The sequence below is a fragment of the Triturus cristatus genome, chromosome 8 (assembly GCF_964204655.1).
Source record: "Triturus cristatus chromosome 8, aTriCri1.1, whole genome shotgun sequence".
Classification (NCBI taxonomy): domain Eukaryota; kingdom Metazoa; phylum Chordata; class Amphibia; order Caudata; family Salamandridae; genus Triturus; species Triturus cristatus.
Genome location: NC_140591.1, coordinates 1140974330 through 1140995828, shown reverse-complemented (window position 1 = coordinate 1140995828; position 21499 = coordinate 1140974330). Strand labels below are relative to the sequence as shown.

At 44.3% G+C, this 21499-nt stretch overlaps 1 protein-coding gene across 1 annotated transcript in view; it reads right to left on the bottom strand.

The window, feature by feature from the left end:
- Positions 1-2060: 2060 nt before the first annotated feature.
- LOC146805514 (lysozyme g-like) overlaps positions 2061-21499 on the bottom strand; it is a 416874-nt gene continuing 397435 nt past the window's right edge. The window contains exon 4 of the mRNA XM_085620512.1: positions 2061-2194. Coding sequence (XP_085476638.1) covers positions 2061-2194 — 134 coding nt within the window. The remainder of the gene's footprint in view (positions 2195-21499) is intronic.

The window sequence follows — 21499 nt, the reverse complement described above, 5'->3', positions numbered from 1 at the left end:
ATAAGTCTTCTTTTGGGCCTTGTTTGAAGGTTGGGAGTCTAGGAGAGGGCCTCTAAAGACTTTCTGGTTTAAGTGTGAAGGGTTACTCAGGAGATATAGGAATGTTCATTGACAAATGAGTGGAATCTGAGGGTATCTAATGGTGGGTATTTGCAGGTAAGCTGATAGTCTCTGAGATCTGCCTTGGGAAATTTAAAGACTGACTCGGGTGTCAGAACTCATAAACAGACACAGCACCTCTGAGGGCCAGCCCATTTGTGTCTCAAGATGACCATTTGGTAGTGCCAGATGACATGAAAGGGACATCGCTGGATGGGATGAGGGTTTCTTTTCTACTAACGTCTTGTCAGTGATCAAAGGCTGAAAGTCTCTGAGAGTTATCTGATAGTGTTAAATGATCAGCTTGACTGTCTGAAGGCCGGCTGAGTGCCTTTTAGGATGTTAAAAGTGTCTCTTAGGTCTTAATGCAGGATGGAGTACTGAGGGAGGTCTTGTTCTCTGGGTACTCTGCATGCTGGCTCAGATTGTCCAAGGGTGTGTTGGGGCCATCTAACCTCTAGCCAAGGGTGTCTGTGAGCCAGTTCTAATGTCCAGCTGAGAGTGTTTGAGCATCTGCAGGGTATCCCAGGAAGAAGAGTGATAAAAGGGAATGAGAGGGAGAGCTGTTATGAGGATTAATTTTACAGCTTTTAGATTCCCAGATTTTCTCGAAAAAATGTCAGTTATGAATAAATGCATCTTGGCTTTATACAGATGACTGTTGACAATACAGGCCTTTTGCTGGCATCTTTGAATATGCAACTTTCTATTAAAGATGTGCAGTATGTGTGTATGATCGGCCATTGCAGGTTATGTATATAGGACACATTTGCAATTGCCTAGTCACTCAACATATAATGAAAAGTGGTGATCCTGTCCATTAATAGTATAGCAAACAAGTTCTCTAAGAAATGTTGGCAATTTAAAATATATATTGAACTAAAATTTGCTTTTCACTTTCTTGTTCTTTTCCTCTGTCACTTACTTTGTCTTTCTTTCTCTCGCTGTCAGTCAGACACACACTCTCTTACTTCATGCTGCAAACAGATCAGGGACATTCCAATGTGGTAGATGAGCTATTTTGGAGTGCAAGAATTTGTCACCACAATTGATGAATAGTGCCCTGATATCCCACATATCCAACAGCACCAAAACATTTCATATAATGCCCCTTCTACCTGGCAAATGCTAGCCAAACCCCTGTGGGTTCTGTGAGGGTATTGTATATGAAAGATTTATGAATGACTTTCATGTAGAATTTAATAGGGGCAGTATGATTAATATGAAATTATTTCATTTTTTTGTATTGTCTTTTTAAGTAAACCTGATGTATTAGATGTATTTAAGTTACTCCAGTTTCTCTCAGTACAACGATTGGAAGTGTTGTGAACCATGCATTTTTCAATTAAAAGGTATGCATGAATAAGAAACAGAAGAATGTATTGTTGAATGTCAAAAGAGCTGAACAAATGTCACTTTCCAAATTTGCAAAGGAACCGTGCCAGTGTTGGCTCACCGGTGGGGTAAACCATTGTGGAAAAGTCTTTCTAAGTGTGCTTTTTTATCTTCTGATAATCTTTTTCACATTGATCCTTTGTGGGTAACCAGTTCCAGGGCATGATTGACAGATTATGTATTTCAATAAATCGCCTGAATCACTGCAAACATTTCTGTTCAAAAAGTGTTTTTTAAAAAGAAATCTTGAGATTAGATTGCGGAGTGATAATTCCACGCATGTCGCAGGATGTTACCTTTTTCTGCAGCCATTATTTTAAAATAACTTTCCAACACTGCTGAAACATACAGCGATAGCATTGAATCCATTTGTCCACAACGTCAATAATGCAGATAGAATGTTTATTAGTGGAGAAAGTTAATAATTAAGGATTACATTGTCAAGTATTTTATTAATCATAATAATGACTATTAGATGGAATTCTGAAAAAATATTTTTCAAAACAGTTTCATGTAAAATTTTCATACTGTATAGATTTGAAAAGGAAGGTGATCCACGTAATTATTTAATATCCATGTTGTTTGAAATATTGAGCGCGAGCCACTACATCATTGGAAAAGTCACCGTGAACAGAATAATAGTCCACTCCTTTGTCAAGTCTGACGTTTCCAGGGCCAACATTATATGCAGCAATTCCACCTAGAATTAAAAGTAAATGAAACACACAGAAATAAACTTAATTAATTTTCTGCAAGTTTGTTTAACAAACACAATTTTTTTTTATTATTTAAATAATGCACCTGTTATAGCCTGCTCTATTTCTTATCTGGGTCACACAGGTGGAGAGGGCCATTCCACCAATGTTGCTTAGACATTATTGTCTAGCCACAGTTTATGGAGAAACATCTTGTAACTTCTCCTGATCTAATTGTTTTGCTCAGAAGAAAGGGGCATGAAACATGTACTGCTTGGCCATGGTGGCTTCCTGAGTGCGAGTGGGCATGCCACTGTGATAACGGTCTTAAAGAACCCATTGCTGATCCCACACTGCTGGCTAACTTCCTCCTCATATCCATTTTGCCTTTCATTTCTAAACTCCCCAAATCACTGTACACTTGCAACTGTACACGTTAATTCAAGAGCGTGGCCTACTAGATGCTGCCCAAGAAGGTCTGCACAAGGGGTTACCACCATTCTGCTCTACTTCTCTTTTCTTTATAACCTCAGACTGAATCTGGGCAATAGCAGTACTTCTGCCCTGGTCCTTTTAGACCTTTCTGGTGCATTGAGATGGTCTCTCCATTTTCGCAATCAACTCTGGAGTTTGCGATGAGAGAACGTGCTGTGGAACATATAAGCTTGTTTTTTGCTGATTGCACCATTCAGAAAATTGTTGATTGCTCCCTTCCTCAGAAACTACCACAATGCAGATGAAATGCAGCTACTCTTGACAATTTACAACTCATGCGAATCTCAGGAAGTCCAAACAATGCTATTCATCCATGATTTTATGAACAGCAATCATCTAAAGTTAAATTCTAAAATAAACTGAAATTGCCATAACCAGAAACAAGTATGATTTTTGGAGTCCCTCATTTTGGCCGCCAGCGATGGGCGTTCCCCCACAGCCCAAGAAATCAGTAAAAAGTCACGGGATCCTCATTGATGAGGCTCTCTCTATGAAGTCTAAGCTAAGAGTGTTCACTTCTTCCTTTTTCTTGCAACCCTGAAGAATCAGGAAAATCAGGAAACTCCTTAACTGTGAGGGCTTTGTTCCTGTAGTCACTGTCCTGGTCATCTCTAGGATAGACTACACAAACTCTCTCTACCTGGGCCTCCCACAAGTCCTCTATCGCAGACTCCAGTTGGCTCAGAACCAGGCAGTCAGGTTAATTTTCCATCAACCCAGACACTGTCCCTTTACCCTTTTGATGAGAAAATGACACTGACTTCATACAGAACAAAGGACTGTCTTTAAGACAGGCAGCATAATTTTTAAATCCCTTCACGGAAGAAACACAGCTTTCATATCAGCCCAAATTCTAAAATACATTCCCAACCATTACCTAAGATCCATCCACATGAACCTTCTCACAATTCCCAAATTTAAAAAGAAGAAAATGGAAGGTTCCAGATTTTCAGTTCTGTCCCCTCCCATCTGTCACTCCCTACCCCCTGTGATATGAGCCTCGCCTAGTTAAATGAGATTCAGGCAATTAGTAAACATATGGCTTTTCAAACAAGCATATGGATAATTCCTTTGAGTAGTGCTCAATACTTCTGTTATCCAAGTGCCAAGAACCCACCCTGGTGTATGTGTGCTCAACAAATACCAGTAACATAACATAACATAGGAGGGTGTGGCATTCAGAACGAATGGGGTAACTAAATGGCCTGCTTGATCCTCTATGCCATTTCTCCTCACTCAGTGCAATACCCTCAAGGTGCCAACATGCTGCTCTCCACTGTTTATGTGAATGGATTTAAGGGAGACATGCATGTATATGATTACACATGGGTTTCCACTCAAAATGAAGGCTATATTTCAAGCCTTTTATTGAGCTGTATGTTGATTAAATAGAATGTTGCTCAGACCTTCAGTGGAAAACTGGACTGGATGGACATTCACATTGAAATTCCAAATGATCTCAGGTCCACATCCCTCTCTCTGATGGTCAAAGATATTACTAGTTCCAGTAACCTTTTTTAAACAAAGGGTATTTGATGCATCAGGCTTGCCTGTTCAAAACCTGTGAGATATTGGGGGAGACAAGGTGTTACAATAGTTTTCTCACAGTTTAGTGACTCACTCTGTCTTGACCACCTCTATTCTAATAGCACTCTGAAGACTAGAGACCAATATGCTGATTTTAATTTGAGAACCAAAGACCTCTACCATATCACACAACTCCTACATTGGGCTAGAAACCCTGGATTGAGAGAATTCGGTAAAGGGAGATGACAGGTGTGGAGGAGAGAATCACAGATAGAGACACTAGCAAACCACTCTTGCATCTTTATCACTCCCTGGACAGACCTACCGACCTAACACAATTAGCGTACACAGGACAATGGTCAAATGAACTTGCCCTCACATTTTCCGAGGCTCACAGGATCCTAATCTGTGGGAGAGAGAAGAAATCCTCCCTATGTATAACACAGGGCAAATGCTTTCAAATTAATGTTACAGTGGTATCTGACCCCAGTTTGTCTGAAAGCCATGTGTAATGATCCTGACAGTTGCTGTAGGAGTTGTGATTCACAAGGGACTTCTAATCACAAACATTGATGTACCTTGATTGCCACAAATAACTCTTTTAGGCCATATGGAGGTGAACGAATTTCACCCCCTATCTTGAGTTGAGGAAAATTGAATAGCCCCACTCCTATTTGCAGCCCGCCTAGTGACAGCCCAGAAATGGTGGAACTCTTCTTTACCAACAATAAACTAGTGGTGAAGATATGGATGATATATGCAACGGAGTGCCTCTCAGCCACCCTGAGAGATACATTGCCCAAATTTGACAAGAGATGGACCCCGTTTCACAACTACATCGCAAGGGATAGAGTAATCCTACAACCGCCAGAACTGGTGTGATTAGCTGAGTTGAGGCATTAGAAACGAATACTCTAAAAGAATGAGACTAAAGGACAGATTGTGTTAAAATACTAAGGATAAGATCCCTCACTAGTAAATTGTACGACCCTGTAAAATCCTGCACATTACGTCCATGAAGCCATTCTTCCAGAGCCTTAATAGTGCTGTCTACAAAATCTGCCCAGTCTTGGGTGTGTGCCTCCTGTGTGTCCTCAAACTGAACCCTGTACTGTTCAGACGTGAACCCAAACCCATCTATGATGGCACTCTTCAAGACTGAGTAATTATTTGCATCTTCCTCCCAAACAGTGAGAAATTTGTCTCTACCTTTGTTTGCAAAGGAGAGCCAAAGGAAAGCTGCCCACTCCCCTTGAGGGACCTTCTCAACTTTACAGGCACTCTCTAAAGCAGTGATCCATTTATGGATGTCATCCCTCTCCTGGTTAGGAAGAACTACCCTGCCCAGGTTCCTAGTGTCAAAAGAGTGTTCCGTGACCCTAACTTAGCTAGTGCTGCTACCATGGGATCTTAATCCCAAATTCTTCCAAGCCCTCTGAACATCAAGGGTCTCCTTATCAATGGGCCAATTGTTCCTTCTTAATTCTGAGCTTGGCTGTCTCAAGCTTGAACAAGTGGTATTCCCTCTCTAAGGAGTCCTCCCTCTTGCTAGAAATAGAGGTCCCTATGGAGTGCTTAGAGGAGGTTGAATTGACAGAGGAGGGCCTAGACCTTCCCTGGACTCCCAGGAGAAATAAAGTGGGACTTATCTCTTGGGACTCCCTCTGTACCTTCTGTACTATTGCCTGGGGGAATAGAGTTTTACAATGAGGGATCTTTAGACACCTCCTGGTAAAGCTCATAATGGGGGTGTTAGAAATGGGATCTCTTGTTGGGTAAGGCTTGCGCCAAAGCCAGGCAGAGACCACCACTCTATTCAGGGCAAGGGAGTTACACGGCAAAGATAACCCCTGCTCACCCCCGTTGTAGCTTGGCACGAGCAGTCAGGCTTATCCCGGAGACAATGTGTAAAGCGTTTGCGCAACACACAAACAGCAACAGCATATTAGGCACACCACAAAAGGAACTCCACACAAGGTTATATCAAAAATAGCCTTTGTATTAACCTAAAGCACATTAGAATAGTAATCACACAATATACACTGTGCCATCTGGCACTGGGCAATATTTTTAGGGGATTATGTACACATGACAGGGCCACTTGGACCACTGTCAGAACCATCACAAAGTGAACTTAGTAGATGTAGAACATCTAATAAACGTAGAACACAACCAGTAATTGCTGGCAAGCACTGTACTCAGCATCATCCTGTAACAAAAACCATATTATGCACAGTATCACATTAGGCATGAAATATATCCTGCGCCAACCTCATGAGCCTAAACATGTTAGACCATAACCTCCTAAGCATAACTCACATTAGGGGCATAACTAACAGTAGAAAATAATCTCACTAGCATAAACCACAGTATGCAAATAACCTCATACATAAACCACAGTTAGAGGCATAAAACAGGTGCGTAATTCATAGTACATGAATCACATTTCCTAGCACCACATAAATCACATCAGGGCCTGGCGCCCTGATAACCTAACAGTCCCCCTGGCCAACTGGCTTTCTTAGAGGGCTCAAATGCCCTATTTCCCAATGTCAGGGCGGCTGCCAATGCAGTAGAATTCTCAAGTGCGTAATTGTGCATACCTAAATGTGGCAGCGGACACTAATTGCCGTGCAGCTGTGAAAGTACTGGGGCAGTGGAGTGCATCTCACTCCTTTCTCTTTTTTTTTTTTTTTTATTCATCATCACAAAAGAAAAACAATCCATACATTTCATTTTGCCGTTCCATACAGCGGATTATAAAGCATATTCAGCAGAAATTACGGGGTCATATATACACATACACGGTATTAAAAAAAAAGAAAATAAAAAAGATTAACTAAGGAATTGGAATTAAAGGATAGAGTAGTCTTTACTATTTCAGTCATTTTCAAGTCTTTCTTTCCACTCAACAATTGGAGTCCATATCCGTATCCCCATTTTCTGTGTCTTCCAACCTTTTTTATCATATAAAACTTTTTCTAATGCATATATCGCTAATAATCGTGCCATCCATTGTTGGAATGTTGGCGGGTTGGGGTCTTTCCACATCGCTGCGACACATATTCGGCATAGGGTCATTGCTATATAAATAAATTCATAATGAGATACTTCTATACCATCCCTAGTTACTCCCAGTATCATAACTTCATTGGTTATATTTATTTTAATCCCAAGTATATGAACCAAAAATTGCTCTATTGTATTCTTAAATAAATCCAGGGCGGGGCAGGCGGAGAACATATGGATGGTATCCGCCTGTGTTGCCCGACATCTAGGGCAGACCACTCCCGTTGTTCCCCCCCATTGACCAATTCTATATGGTGTATAATATAGCTCATACATTGTCTTATACTGCTGGGTTTGTAGAGTAGCGACTCTTAACACTGAATTTGATAATTTGATCGCTTTTTCAACCTCATTGCCGTTTAGGTTCAGCTGGTTATTCCATTTATCAATGAGTTTTCCACGGTCATCCTCCTTAAACTTGACCAATTCTCCATAAACCTGGGAGATTGAACACCCTTTATTATCCCTAAGGACTTCCATAATTTCTACTCTTTTATAGTTAGTAACCCCTCCCTGTTTCTTTAATAGAGCCGATCTTATCTGCAAATACTTAAAAAAATCCCTGCGATCTAGGTTATATAACTGCTGTGCTTGGTCAAATGTTATAAGACCCGTTATACCCACCAAGTCTCCTATTATTTTTATCCCCTGCCTATCCCAACCTTTCATAACTGAGTCATGGAATACCGTTGATAACGACTGTTTATTAAATTAACCTTCTTGTAGTAGCTGCCTTCATTAAATGTAAGAAGCCATTTATTAGAACCCTTAATCAATAGCTCATATATGTCAGGAACGCTCTCCCCCACATTCCATCGATCCTCCATGTTTCCGCCCACTAACCCGCGGGTGTATTGTAGGACAGCTGCCCAATAATATGCCCTATAGTCGGGTGCTGCTAAACCCCCTCGCTCTCTCGGTAATGACAGGAATTTCAATGCACGCTGCGTTTTGCCTTTGGCCCAAATAAAATGATTTGTAAGTCCTTCAATTTCGCTGAGCCAGTTATTATTGAATTTCAGCGGAATAGTTCGGAACAAATATAATATTTTAGGAAGAAAAATCATTTTTATTAGATTGCATCGTCCAATTGTAGTTAAATACAAATTATTTAGTCTATCTAAATCCCCCTTAGCCTTTTGAATTACCGGTACCAGGTTTATTTCCACTATCCTTGAAAGGTCAGAGGTTATTGTTATTCCTAAGTAAGTGGCTGAGTCTGTTATTCTTTTATCAACCATCCTTACCCTTTTATTTATTACTATTTGGGTTTTGCTCTCGTTTAATTTATACCCTGAGAGCGCCCCATAGACTGTTGCCTCTCTTTCTATCTCTGGCAAGGCTATTACCGGGTCCACAGAAATAACAGCTAAGTCATCAGCATACCCTAAAATTTTTGTTTCATGTCCGTTCAGAACAACGGGCATGAGATTTCTATTTAGCTCTATCTTTCTAATAAATGCATCTATATAAAATGCAAAAAGTAGTGGGGAGCATGGACACCCTTGTCTAGTACCCCGTCCAATTTTTATAGCCCCACTCTGCTCCACCATGATCCTCAATCTTATTGTAGGATTCACATATAAAGCTTTCAACGCCCCGATACAGACATCCCCTATGTTTGCTTTCCTTAGAGCCGCCCAGAGAAAGCCCCACGAGACCCTAACAAATGCTTTTTTTGCATCTAATAAAATTAGGGCCATAGGGTCTCGTGAAGCCGCTGTTCCATCAAACAGTGCGCAGGCTCTGCGAATGTGATCCGCTGTGCCCCTACCTGGGATAAACCCATGCTGACGGGGGGAGACGATTTTCCCAATAAACGAACTTAGACGATTAGCTAGCATTTTAGAATAGATCTTGGTGTCGCTATTCATCAAACTTATGGGCCTATATGACCCGGGGTCGGTTGAGATTTTATTCTTTTTAAGGAATACCACCATAGTTGCCTCTCGCCAAGACTCAGGAGGAATCGCCCCTCTTTGCGTATCGACCATTAATCGATAGAGATCATCTTCTATACTAGGGAGGAATTTTTTATAAAATTCAAGTGGTATAAAGTCGGGGCCTACCGCTTTCCCTGCTGGTAAATCTTTAATTGCTCCTCTCAACTCTTCTAACGTAAAGTTGGAATCCGTAATCGCTCTGTCCACACTTGTTAGTTTCTCTACTTGGACACTCTCTAAATAGCTCTCAATTTTACCGTCTGCAACACCTTTTTCAGAATTGTATAAATCTTGATAAAACTCTTGAAAGATAACACAGATCTCTTTTGGCGTTCTGGCAATGGCTCCTGTTGCAGAATTTATCTGTGAGATGTCCCCCTTTGTGGCTGCCTGTCTAGTCCTGATGGCTAAAGTACGCCCTATCTGCTCGCTATATTCGTATTGGTCCTGCTTCCACGGCAAGTATTTTCCTGCCGCTTTATTTGCCAATAGCTCGCCCACAGCTGCCTTCGCCATGGCCAGTCATTGTGAAACTTCTGAAGTTTCTTGTTTGGCTTCCATTACTTTTATAAATTCCTCCTCTATAACGGCTACTTTTCTTTGCCTACCCTCCATTTCTTCCTTCACTAGTTTATTTCGCTTTAACGTATAACTGACTGTCTCTCCCCTTATCCCAGCCTTCATGGCATCCCATACAATTCTAGGGGGCGCAGATCCTCTATTTATATTTAAAAATTCCTCTAGCCAATTATTCATCCGATTTATATAATTAAGATCATACAACAAGGCTCTCTTGAAGGTCCAGCTAGATCTCTCTTTTTGTTGATTTGGGATATCTATATCAAGTATCAAAGGACTGTGATCTGACATCACCCGCGGTAGTTTTTTGACCTTGGCTATCGACAAGAATACAGATGATACCAAAAAATAGTCCAGTCTAGCCAAAGATTTATGTGGTGCAGAATAATAAGTGCTCCCCCCTCTCCTTCCCCCGTTCTGTTGTTCCCATATGTCAGTCAGTCCATTATCCAGCATCATCTGTATTAATGCCCTGTGAGTCTTCTTCTTTCGGCCTATAAACCTGGATGGATCATTTTTCCACCGTCCTTGTAGACCATTTATGTTTAGATCTCCATTGACTATGATAGGCAAGGGCCAGTTTGTTAACTGTTCATTAATATGATCCAAAACCTCAGAATCGTCGATTGTAGGGGCGTAGATAGAGCAAAGTGTAAAGTCAAAACCTCTCACCCTACAATCCATTATGATCCATCGGCCATATGAATCTGCTTTCCATTTTTTAACTGTCACCAACCCACCCCTCGCTAACACAGCAACCCCCCGAGTCCTGGACCCTTGTGTTGTATATATTAAAAGCTGATAGCCAAGCTGTTCTAACAGGTATTTCCGGGATGCTTCGATATGAGTCTCTTGTATACATACAATATCAGCATTAATTGACTTTAAATACTCTGTCAGCTCTCTCCGCTTTTTAGCGTCATTCAATCCACATATATTAATTGTAATTACCCGCATGAAATTTTGTTCTCTCTTTTTGTTTTTTCCCCCCAGTTTTCCTGCTGAATTCCTTCTTCCCCCTCCTGTATGTTTTCTTTGTGGTGATGACATTTTTCTCTTTTTCCCCCCCCAGGTTCCACCCCCACCCCTGACCCCGACCCGTACCCCAGCCTCCCCCCATGGGGTGGCCCCCCCACCCCTCCCTAACTAAGGCAAGTAGACCGATGGTCTCTCTGATGGGGTCTGACCTACAGCCTCCCTATGCATAATCTCCCTTTTTTTTGAAGCGGTGTATCATATCCTTTCAAAGTGCCATCCGCAACATCAATTCTTATACCCCACAATCTGTTCTACACCGACACCCATGCCTATATATATATCATGTGTCCTGTATCCTTGTATATCTCCTTATTGACATTTCACATGAAAAGAGATTTTTTTTTTCCCCTTTTTGTTCAACCCAGCTTTTCATACAGTAGTACTATTTTTTTTCAATGTTTCCAGGTATGCTTTTGCCTGTATTTCAGAAGTAAACATTCTGACAGTGTTTTTGTATATGATCTTCAGCTTTGCTGGGTTCATCAGATACGCCTGTTCCCCTATCTGATGACAGGGGTCTATCGGCTCCCTCAGTCTCCATCTCCTTTCCACTGTTATATGACAATAGCCTGGGGTTGTGAAGAAGGACTGACCCTCAAACGAGCGCTTCGAGTTAGGACGAGCCTTGGCATACACTTCTTCCCTTAATAGGAAATTACCAAAATATATCATTATAGCCCTAGGCCTTTTGATTCTCTGAATGCCTCCCTGAGCTTTTTCCAAAGCCTGTCCCAAATTCTCTTTCCTTTTGATCATTAATGGGAATCGGTGCGCCCGCTGAACTTCCTTCTCCCAATCCCAGTGGCTTAACTCTGGGAAGGCTCCCTTCAACAGCTGCATTACATAAGCTCGCACATCTTCCCCCTCCTTTCCTTCTTCTATGCCCAGGATTCTTAGATTGTTCCGTCTTTGACGGTTCTCTAAATCTTCCAATTTCCATTGGATGTCTGATAATTGCCGCTCGTGTTCTTTTGTCTTGGTTATCTCTTTTAATTGTTGATCTTCCAAATTGCTAGTACGCTCTTCTAGATGAGACACCCTCGTCTTCATATCTGAGCAAACTTTGGCAATTTTTTTTATCGACCTTTCTAGATTCCTGGTTACAAGACGATTTTTCCTCCCCTCAGTTTTTGTTGCATCTTGTAATTCTTTTATAGAATTCAATATCAACTGCAAAGGAGGCATTTCCATTTCTGATTCTCCGGGAGCCGTCTGCGTCCCTGGTTCCAAATAGTTTCCCTGGGTATCTGAATAGTCCCACTTTAAGTTAGTTGTGCTGTCACCTCTGCTGCTTTGTCTTTGCGCATTTAGCATTTTTGCCTGTGACTGTGCTCTCTGTCGTCTTGACAGCCTCTTCCTTCTAATAGCTGTATCTCTTTCCTTAGGAGAGCCCAGGCTACTCGCTGAGCTGGGGTCAGAGTTAGCATCTGTAGAGATCTCCTCCTCCTCACTCCCTGCTACCTCAGAGGGAGTATCCTCAGACCCATCAGTGACAGAGAAAAAATTATCGGTCACGTCTGGATTATCTTCAGCGCCAAAGGGGCCGCTGCATATAGCAGTCTCCTGCATTAGGGGATCGGTTAACACTGGATCCTGGCACGTAGTACCTGGTATGTCTTCCAAACTGGTATTTAATGATCCCGTTGCCTCTACCCCTGAGTAGCTTCTTTGCCCCTTTGGCTGGTCTGTGAGAGTCGCTGGGCCCGTCTCAATTCTACTGTTGCCATGGCCTGTTTGACCTGCTTGAAACTCTCTATGATCCTCGGCCTCCATAGTCTCCCCCCATTGCAGCTCAGAATTAGTTTCCTGCTCCACCTCAGGAGCCCTCCTTAGGCTCTCCTGTAAATTGCCTCCTTCCTTACAAACAGCCACATTTTTTTCCTTCATCTTTTCCCGGCCCGTCATTACTTTGGTAATTTTATCTGTCACCCTCGCTGATTTGACTGCTTCAGCTGCTTCAGCTGCTTCAGCTGCTTCAGTTGGTTTGCTCGCTGTACTTTTGCTGGCGGGGGAAAAATACCCCCTTATAGATTTAATAGTGCCTGTGTTTGCTCTGTGATTCACGACCTTGGATGCATTGAAAATACATGTCGGGGTCTCTGTGCCTGGTGCTTTAGCTTTCCTCCCCCTGACATTGCTCCGAGTCCCCATATTAATTTCTGTGCCCCCACTCTCACCTGAGATAGTCTGGACATCTTCACTATCCTTGGTTTTCTCTGAGTCTTTCTGGGGAACCTGGTGTTTGGCACTCATCTGCTCCATTTCAGGAGTTTTCCCCTTTCCTCCTCGTATTGCTTTCGGCGCAATCCCGTGTATGTTGTTTGTTGCAGTTGACTTGTTGAAATCCAACGCGGGAACAAACCCGTCGTCTTGATCGTTGTGTCTGTCGGCAAAAACTTCTCCCGATGACACCCTCCGCCAGCTATCCTGTCGATTTCTCCTCACTCCATTTTCACTCCTGTAGCCTGCAACAGTGTTTTCCTTGTTGCCGAGGATTTCGCTAGCGTAGCGTAGCCTGCTTCCCATGCGCATACGGCTTACGGCGTCTCTTGGGCTCAGCCTGTCTCTCAGCCGGATCTCCCAATCGCGCAATTCCGCCAGTACTGTCGTGGTTGCAGCTTGCAGTCTCCGTATCAGCTCCTCGACAATAAGAACAAATTCATAGCTAATAAACGCCGTCTCCATGAGGCATTCAGCTCTGTACACCACCTCTTTCACCGATTCATTTCTCCTGCATAGGGAGCGATCTCCGGAGCTGCTTAGTCAGATGCCATCTTGCCTAGTCTCACTCCTTTCTCAATCAAAAATGCCCCCAAAGAACTGTGGTCTCAATGTTGCAGCTGGCACTAATTGCTGCACAGCTGTGAATGAAAGATAGGTCTGGGCACTCAATGTGCCCTCTGAACAAATATGCAAAACATTGCAGCTGCCCATGGCGGTGCGTCCCAGCTGGAAATAATATGAAGGGGGCCCTGGCACGACTGTGCCCTCGGGGCCTCACTGGGGATTTCTAAATCAACTTGCCCAAAAACGTTGCAGCTGCCCACTGTCAGGCGGGGCAGCTGGGATTGCCAAAACTAAAGGCACGGGCACATTAGGGCCCTCTGGACCCCCATAGGGCTCTAACACACACTTGCCCCATTGTTGGAGTGGCTCGCAATGGCGGGACTGCTCAAGTACCAAACTCTGTGCCCTGTAAGGCACTACCAGGCGCACATTGGAGCCCCCACTCACCGGGACTCTCTGGACGTGGCTCGGGGCTCTCCTCCTTCCAGTCTGGCGGACAACTGCTGCTCCCTCGGCACAGTCACTACGACGAGGGGCTCTCTCTTCTCACTCACGGAAGCCCAGCGATGCCATCGGTGGCCTTGGCCGCCACTTCTGCACTTCACCTGGGCTCCTCTGTGGGCGTTGGGCCGGGCTTCCCTCGCTGATGCGGAAGTCCCGCCTGTGTCAGGCACCACATTGCCTGACTTCCAGATCCGATGGGCCTCGGTAGAACGAGGAGTGGGCACCCGCATAAGAAATAAATATAAAGCACCCATGCGGGGTGTGCACCCGCTATTTAAATAACCAATAAGCGGGGTGGGCATCCGCGAATATAATGAAAACCCCGGGGTGAGCACCCGCTACTCAGCATCACAGGGGAATCGCTCACGCCGGGATTCCACCTCAAAAGGGCAGCAGCGCCGTGCTGCGAAGCCCATGCTCTCCCCTCCATTTAGGGGCCAGTAAGTTAAAATAAAAGCGCTCACAGGGTGCTCAAAATGCAGCAAAGGTCCTGGGTCCTGGAGGATGCCAAGAAAATCCCATGGGTCCCAGCATAAAGGTCTTCAGAGATCAAGGGGGCAATGCAGGGCCCAGGGAAGAAAGCCCTCATGGCAGGCCCTCCTGGGCCCCAGCAGCAGCATGCCCCGGCAAGGTCAGGTATAGCACAGCAGCATAAGAACAAGAACTACCTCATGGGGTCACAGCCCCTACATTTCTACTCCTTTCTCCTTTGTCTGTAATACAGGATTGGGAAACCAGATGCAACTGGTTCAGGGGGGATGTGGAGCACTTTGTTTTGCAAACTCCTCTTCCCCTTTGTCAGGTGGGGGCTAGGTGATCAGACGCACCACAGGGGGCAGAGCCAGCATTTTGCAGGCTGGCCACAGGCCTATTCAGTGACAGGAGATTACTCCTCCCACTTCTCCCAGCCCAGATGTCCCATTCAGCCTAGTGCTGACTCCCTCTGCCCCTCCTGGAGCCACACACACCTTCCAGCCCCTGTCACTCACAAGCCAGACATGCAATTCACATCAGGCAGGCAGACACATAGCACACAGAATCGCCAACTTCTAAAAAGTGGCATTTCTCCCATAGTCATAATAAATCTGCGCACACCATTGCGCAGCATTTATTCTCACAATTTCATACATACCAAATGTATCCACGCTGCTCCTCCCATTCAGGAATAACCACCCACACACACTGATCAGGGAATCCCCAATGCATTCCTATGGGTAGGCATGCCAACCTTACCAAGTGCATACAGAGAGCACACGCACTTTACACTGGGACACAGTGCTAAAGTGCCCAGAGGCCTAAGACCACCAACACCATGCCAGAGCTAAGGCAAAACGTTTTAGGGGTGAACCTTCCAATAAGGGCCATGTCCAACAGGGGGTCACTAGGGTGAGACACCCCTGACTCTTCTTCTTGAGACCCACCAGCAATACTCACATTGTCCTGCCCTTCTGATCCATCAGGATTCTGGAGGTCATTCTGCAGGAGCAGCTCAAAGTGCTGCTTTATGTTAGGGTCGCTACTGGTCTTTATTCATTGGATGCAGGGTGGATCCTAAGTTCCTGGAACTTAAGGCCACTGCATCTAGAGGGTGGGGCCGCACTGGATCCACCAATTAAAGACATGATAACTAGATGTAGTGTGGTGTTGCACCTACCTACCCTAGTGAAAACTAAACTTGCAAAGATTAGAGAAAGGGTTGTGCTAGACCCTTAACTACCAATCCAAAAAGTTCAGTAGAACTTACTAAATCACAAAAGTATTATATGCGCGTTGCTAGTGATGATTTTTCATTTAACCCACCTAGATTAAATGGTAAAACAGCTCAGGCTTTAATCACACCGCTGCCACCAATGTAGGAGGCTGGCTTAGTATATGGTGCACACTTATCTAAGTGATGCACCTTGAACTAATCCAGACAAACCTTATGGTGATTTTAGTGGTCTTTGATAACCATAGAAAGCTCTCAAAGTGGTAGCTGTGGAGAACAGCCTTCAGGCTTCTCTTGAAGGAGCATAAAGCAGCTTGTTTTAGCAGTTTAATCAATAGTGTGGGTTAAATCATAAAGAACCACACAGTGTTTATATAAAAATACTTTGATTTATTACACAACACTTACTAACACATTGGTATATCTCCTACCCAGAGATATCAACACAATACACCAAAATAATCATGTGATTAGCAGAAAACACAGTGGTCTCCAAGGGGAGACCAAACCATATACTAATAAAGTAGAATGCGAGCTGCAACGGGGGATGGGATTTGGACCAGCAGACCCAGAGATGCCAGGGACACAAGGAACTACCCGAAATAAATACCCAGAAACTACACGGAGGCTGTGTGCAGAGTGAAAACAAAGCCACATGCTTAATGGATGTCAATGGGGAAGTCGCAGTTGCAGTTTTGCAGATGAAGGACCCTTCCCAGAGGACCCAGAAGAATTCAGCTGGAGGACGGAAGGTTAGAGAGCCACCCCACATGTGGATGCTCCGGGAACCAGGTTACCCACACTAGGGAAGCCACGGGCATAGGGGTGAAGAGTAGTCAAAAACCTCCATAGCCAACAATGGAAGACTTGGAAGAAAATACCTCTGGAGACGAAGGTGAAGAAGTCAGGTGGAATCCAAGGGTGTATTCTGGAATTGAAGAACCTGCAAACAGAGTGGACAGAGTCTATGCCACTCAGAGGTGACCAGGAGGCATAGAGCTGTGCACAAGCTGTCCCATGTTAGATGTCTGTGACTAGGTAGTCGGTGTCTGGCTTGGGCACCTACAATCCTTGGTGGCCACAACTGGCGTGTAGAAAGAAGAAGAAGCACGTTTGGGACCAGCAAGGTCAAAGGGACTCACCAACAGCAGGAGAGTCAGAGCAGGACCAAGCAAGCAGGGGACCCCACTGAAGCAGTAGAAGACCCTCTGGCAAACCCACAGGCCAAGTTCACGGGAGTCGCAAGAGGACCTCGAACAGCTCACTAAGGAGCAAGGTCAACGGTGCAGAGGATGTGGTGAGGACATTAATCTCGGAAGGAATAGATGCTGGAGGCTGGAGATTCTTGTAGCCAGCAGATCTCTGGAGTGCCGAGCCAGCAAGCCTTGGCAATGGCAAGTTGATTTGTGCACAGGGGTGCAGTCCCAGCGGTTACAATGAGGGATACTGGCCTCAAAATTGCAGAGAGGGCAGGTCAGGCCTTGAAGGAGTTGCAGAACCACAACCTGTTTTGCTGAGCCTCAGAAAGTCTGTAAGACAGCGGTATCAGCAGATCTGTTAGCTTTGTTGCAGTGGTTGCAAATGTAGGGGAGCGACTCCTTCATGCTAGGGAGATTTCTTTGGTTGTCCTTGATGGCCAAAGGTCTGTTGAAGAACCTGAATGAAGAACAGACACAAATGACGAAGAAGATTAGAAGAACATCGAGACCAGGAGCAGCAGGAGTCTTTCTTTGTGCAGTCTCGATTCCAGTCGAAGGTTAACAAAGTCAAAGTGTCCAGCATGAAAGGAGGGCACAAAATGTACCCTTTAAAGCAGTCTGGTGGTGCAGGCAAGTACCCCCACCCCAGCCCCACACACTAAGACCTGTTTAGGAGGTGGTCACACCTTCCTGTGACAGGAAACCTATTGTTCTGCCTTCCCTTGCTTGAGCTTGGCTCAGTAGCTGAAGGGCAGAATTGTGTCTGTGGTCGGCAGCAGCACTAGCTTGGTGGCAGACCCTGAAAGGCTGTGACCGGGAGTACAGGGAAGTACCCAAGAGAGCCCCCCATTACATGTGATCATACTTTCAACACTGAAATCAGTGTTGGGGTATGATTCCAACATTTTGTATGCCAAACATGACCGGGTTCAGTGCAGCCGGTATATAGTTAGACATCTCGTAATGACTGATGACCACTATATGCATTAAAATGTATGAACTCACTTACAAAGCCTAGAGAATCAACTCGGGTTTGTAAGGGTGACCTGCTCATGCAGGGGCACCATCACACTTAGAAACAAGCCCCCAGCCCTCAGGATTTAAGAGCGTGCCATGGGGTGACTTATAGGTTTTAAGTGCAGTGAACTCAGATATAAGGAAACTTATATCTGTCATGAGGGGTGTAAGCACCACTCACACAGGCTGCAATGTCAGGCCTGTAGTCACAGTTTTAGTGGACTCACATGAGTGGCACAGTACATGCTGCAGCCCATTGGAGACCGCTGTTGTACCTATGCCCTGAGTACCTTAGTTCCATATACTGGGGACTTATAAGGGTGCACCAGTAGCCAATTGTGGATGTACAAATGTACTTACCATGGTCAATTTTTTGAGAAAGCACAGTGACTGGGGTCCTGATTAGCAGGATCCCAGTCAGACTAGGTCAAGAACACACTGACACTTGGCAAAAAGCGGTGGTAACCATGCTAGAAGTATCCTACCTTCCTACAAACTCCCACTGTTTGCTGCCCTTTATGCCCTCCTGTGAATACAATTGTAAGCCAGATGCGACATAGTTGACACGTTGTAATGGCTTTTGAAATATTTTAAGTTTTTTTTTTTAAACGAGTTCCCCACAGTGATTCAAATACCATTGATCTAGGGGAGAGAACATAAACCTTTTGTTCTTTAATATGATTTTTTCCTGGAATAAAAGCCAGGTTCCTATGCAGAGTGAGAGGATATTTAGCTATCTATTGTGTTTTAAAGTTTTGTATATAATATCCTTTGCCTCTCTACAAAAATAAAAATATTATGGTTCAGTCAAACAGTCTTAATCAAGCCTCAATTGTGAGTTTAGGCCTGAAATGAGTGTGTTCTGGGTTACATCCAAGCAGTAGAGTATTTTATTGCAGGTCTTTAAAGGGAGAAAAAGGGACAGGAAAAGAAAGGCTGCAGGTATTTGGTTTATTGTGAGAGAGTGCTTCAAAGATTAATATTGAGCATATACGGTTGATAGCTCAGCACAGAGTTCTTCAACACTTCAAGCTCTGAGCACATTTGAAAACTGTCAGGTAAATACAGAACACTGCATTGTATTCAAGTGCAGGCAGGATTTGGATAGTTTGTGACTAGTCACCCATGGACAACCTAACCCGAGTTCTTTCATCAGACTGATGAGGTCCCTGACCCTTATTGAACGAATCACTTCACAGCATATTCCTGGTAATTTGCCTTTTTAGAAAAGGGTGTGATTGAGAAGCGTTGCATTCAATGCTTTCTTTACAAGCTAGCAACTTGTTTATTCAGTGCTGAAAAAATCACCAGGCACATGGACATCACATGCCAGTACACACGAACGACACAAAATGAGTGGTAATACACTTCTTCAAGCTTCACACTCTACTGAATTAAAGTAAGAGCAATCAAATGTGTCTGCAGCTCTTTCTTTGATGTTTAGGTTAGATCTCTAGGATGCAGTGGTTTCCGGTGTAAGGGTAAAATATTACCTGTTACTTGTTAACTGCAGGGATATTGCAGATTACTGGAATGCAAGAATCTTCATTTTGCGACTCAACTTTCGGGGAGTAGAAATGACAAGCATTTAAGTCTTACTCTTGCAGAGCTTTGTAGATAAGGTAACCAAACTACAGCACACGATATGAAGTCCATCGATCCACGGCAGCTGGCTTGGAGGGTGGCCGCGGAGGACAGCTCTGGCGGTTCTGTCAGGGTTCGGTTCCGAGGGTCTGGGGTTCCGGTCATCGGTAATCCCTCGGTGTCCTGCGCAGCAACGCCGCAATGCTGATTACGTGGTGGGCGCTTCAAGTGATTGGTGGCTGTTGCTGGTCGCTGCGGCTCCCTGTCTTTTATTTTTCCCGTCTCCTAGGGCATACACTGTTTGCTGGGACGGTGTTATTCAGCAAGAAGAGGTGGCGGAAATTCAAACGACCCGGTAAATTCACTGGAACTCAAAGTGAGGACGAAGGTGAGCAAAAGCGTGGGGCAGCGCTTAGGGCGGAATCCACTAAGTCAGATTCAACCCCAACTAAAAACATGGAGCAGGACTGGGAACAGAGGGCTGACCCTGAGCAGATAATTGACACCAATGCTGATATTGTTGATATTGATATATTGGGGTGTCAAGGTGCCCCGGGAGACCAGTCTGCTCAAGAGATTCACAGTGTGTCTACCCGGCCAGAAACAAGAGGGCTGAAAGGTAAGATGGGGAGGGAGAAGGAAAAAGAGAAAGAGAAGGAGAAAGAGAAAGAAAGGGAGAAGGAGAAGCCCAAAATCAAAGCCACAGTAAAATCTAAAAGTAAGAATAAAGATAAGGAAAAAGATAATGATAAGGATATGGACGGTGATGGTGATGGTGATGAATGTAGAGACACGATTGACCTGCTGGAAAAAAAAGCGAGGCGGCTCCAAACAATAAAAAACCTAAAAACTGCCGTAAGAGGTAATGGACAACCAGACATAGCCCAACCTCGAATATCAAACATCTTTAACACTGTGGCCAAAATATCTTCGGGCCCTCCTGAGGGCTGCAGCCAACCCGGACCTGATCCGAGGTCTATTAATACAACGCCAGTGGCACAGGGAGCTCACCCCCTAACTAGCGTGTGTACCGAGAAACAGCCTGGTGTGGTAAAAGTGTTGAACACTGCACAAATGGAATCGAACGAAGCACACGAACCGAATGATCTGAAGAAGACCACACCTGTGCAAACCGGGGTGCAAGGAACAGAAGCACCAACATCAGTGGTCATCACAGCGCTCAAAAAACCAAGTATTGGCAAAAGCCTCCGCTTTGACCGTTCCTACATTGGAGTCACCCAAGGCTTGGAAGACACCAGCTATTCTCAATGCCCTGGTCGGGACCAAGCCCAGGACCAAGCCCGCTTTGTCCCACAAGAATCCAATCCTGACTCAAGTTCAGGCTCTGAAATCTATTAAACTGGCGCCTCAACCTCAAGCGAGCAACAGAAAATGGAACAGACAAGCTCTGTATATATTATGTCAGACCCCGAACTATCAGTGCTTGATGCACAAAAACAGAAAACCTACTCAAAAGGTAGCCCTACAAAGAAGAATCAGGAAAGAAAAGGGGAAAGACAAAAGAGACAAAAGAGACACAATAGACCTATGTTCGAAGATACCACGGATCAAGGGAGTAATACTGAACAAACAAACTATAAACCCAGGAAAACCTCACCACGAGAATCTGACATAAACCTAAGTCCCTCGGGGAAAGCTGTGAGGAAATCCAAGATATCTAAAAACTTGCAAACTGAGACAGGTTATGACAATCGAGATCAATCTGAACTCTCCCTATGCGACATCTTCAAATCAATTAAGAACTTTCAGGAAGATGTCAAGCATGATAACAAGAAAAACCACGTAGCTATCCAGAAACTTCAAGGAGCAATACAAAAAGTGGGACAAACTTGTCTAGAG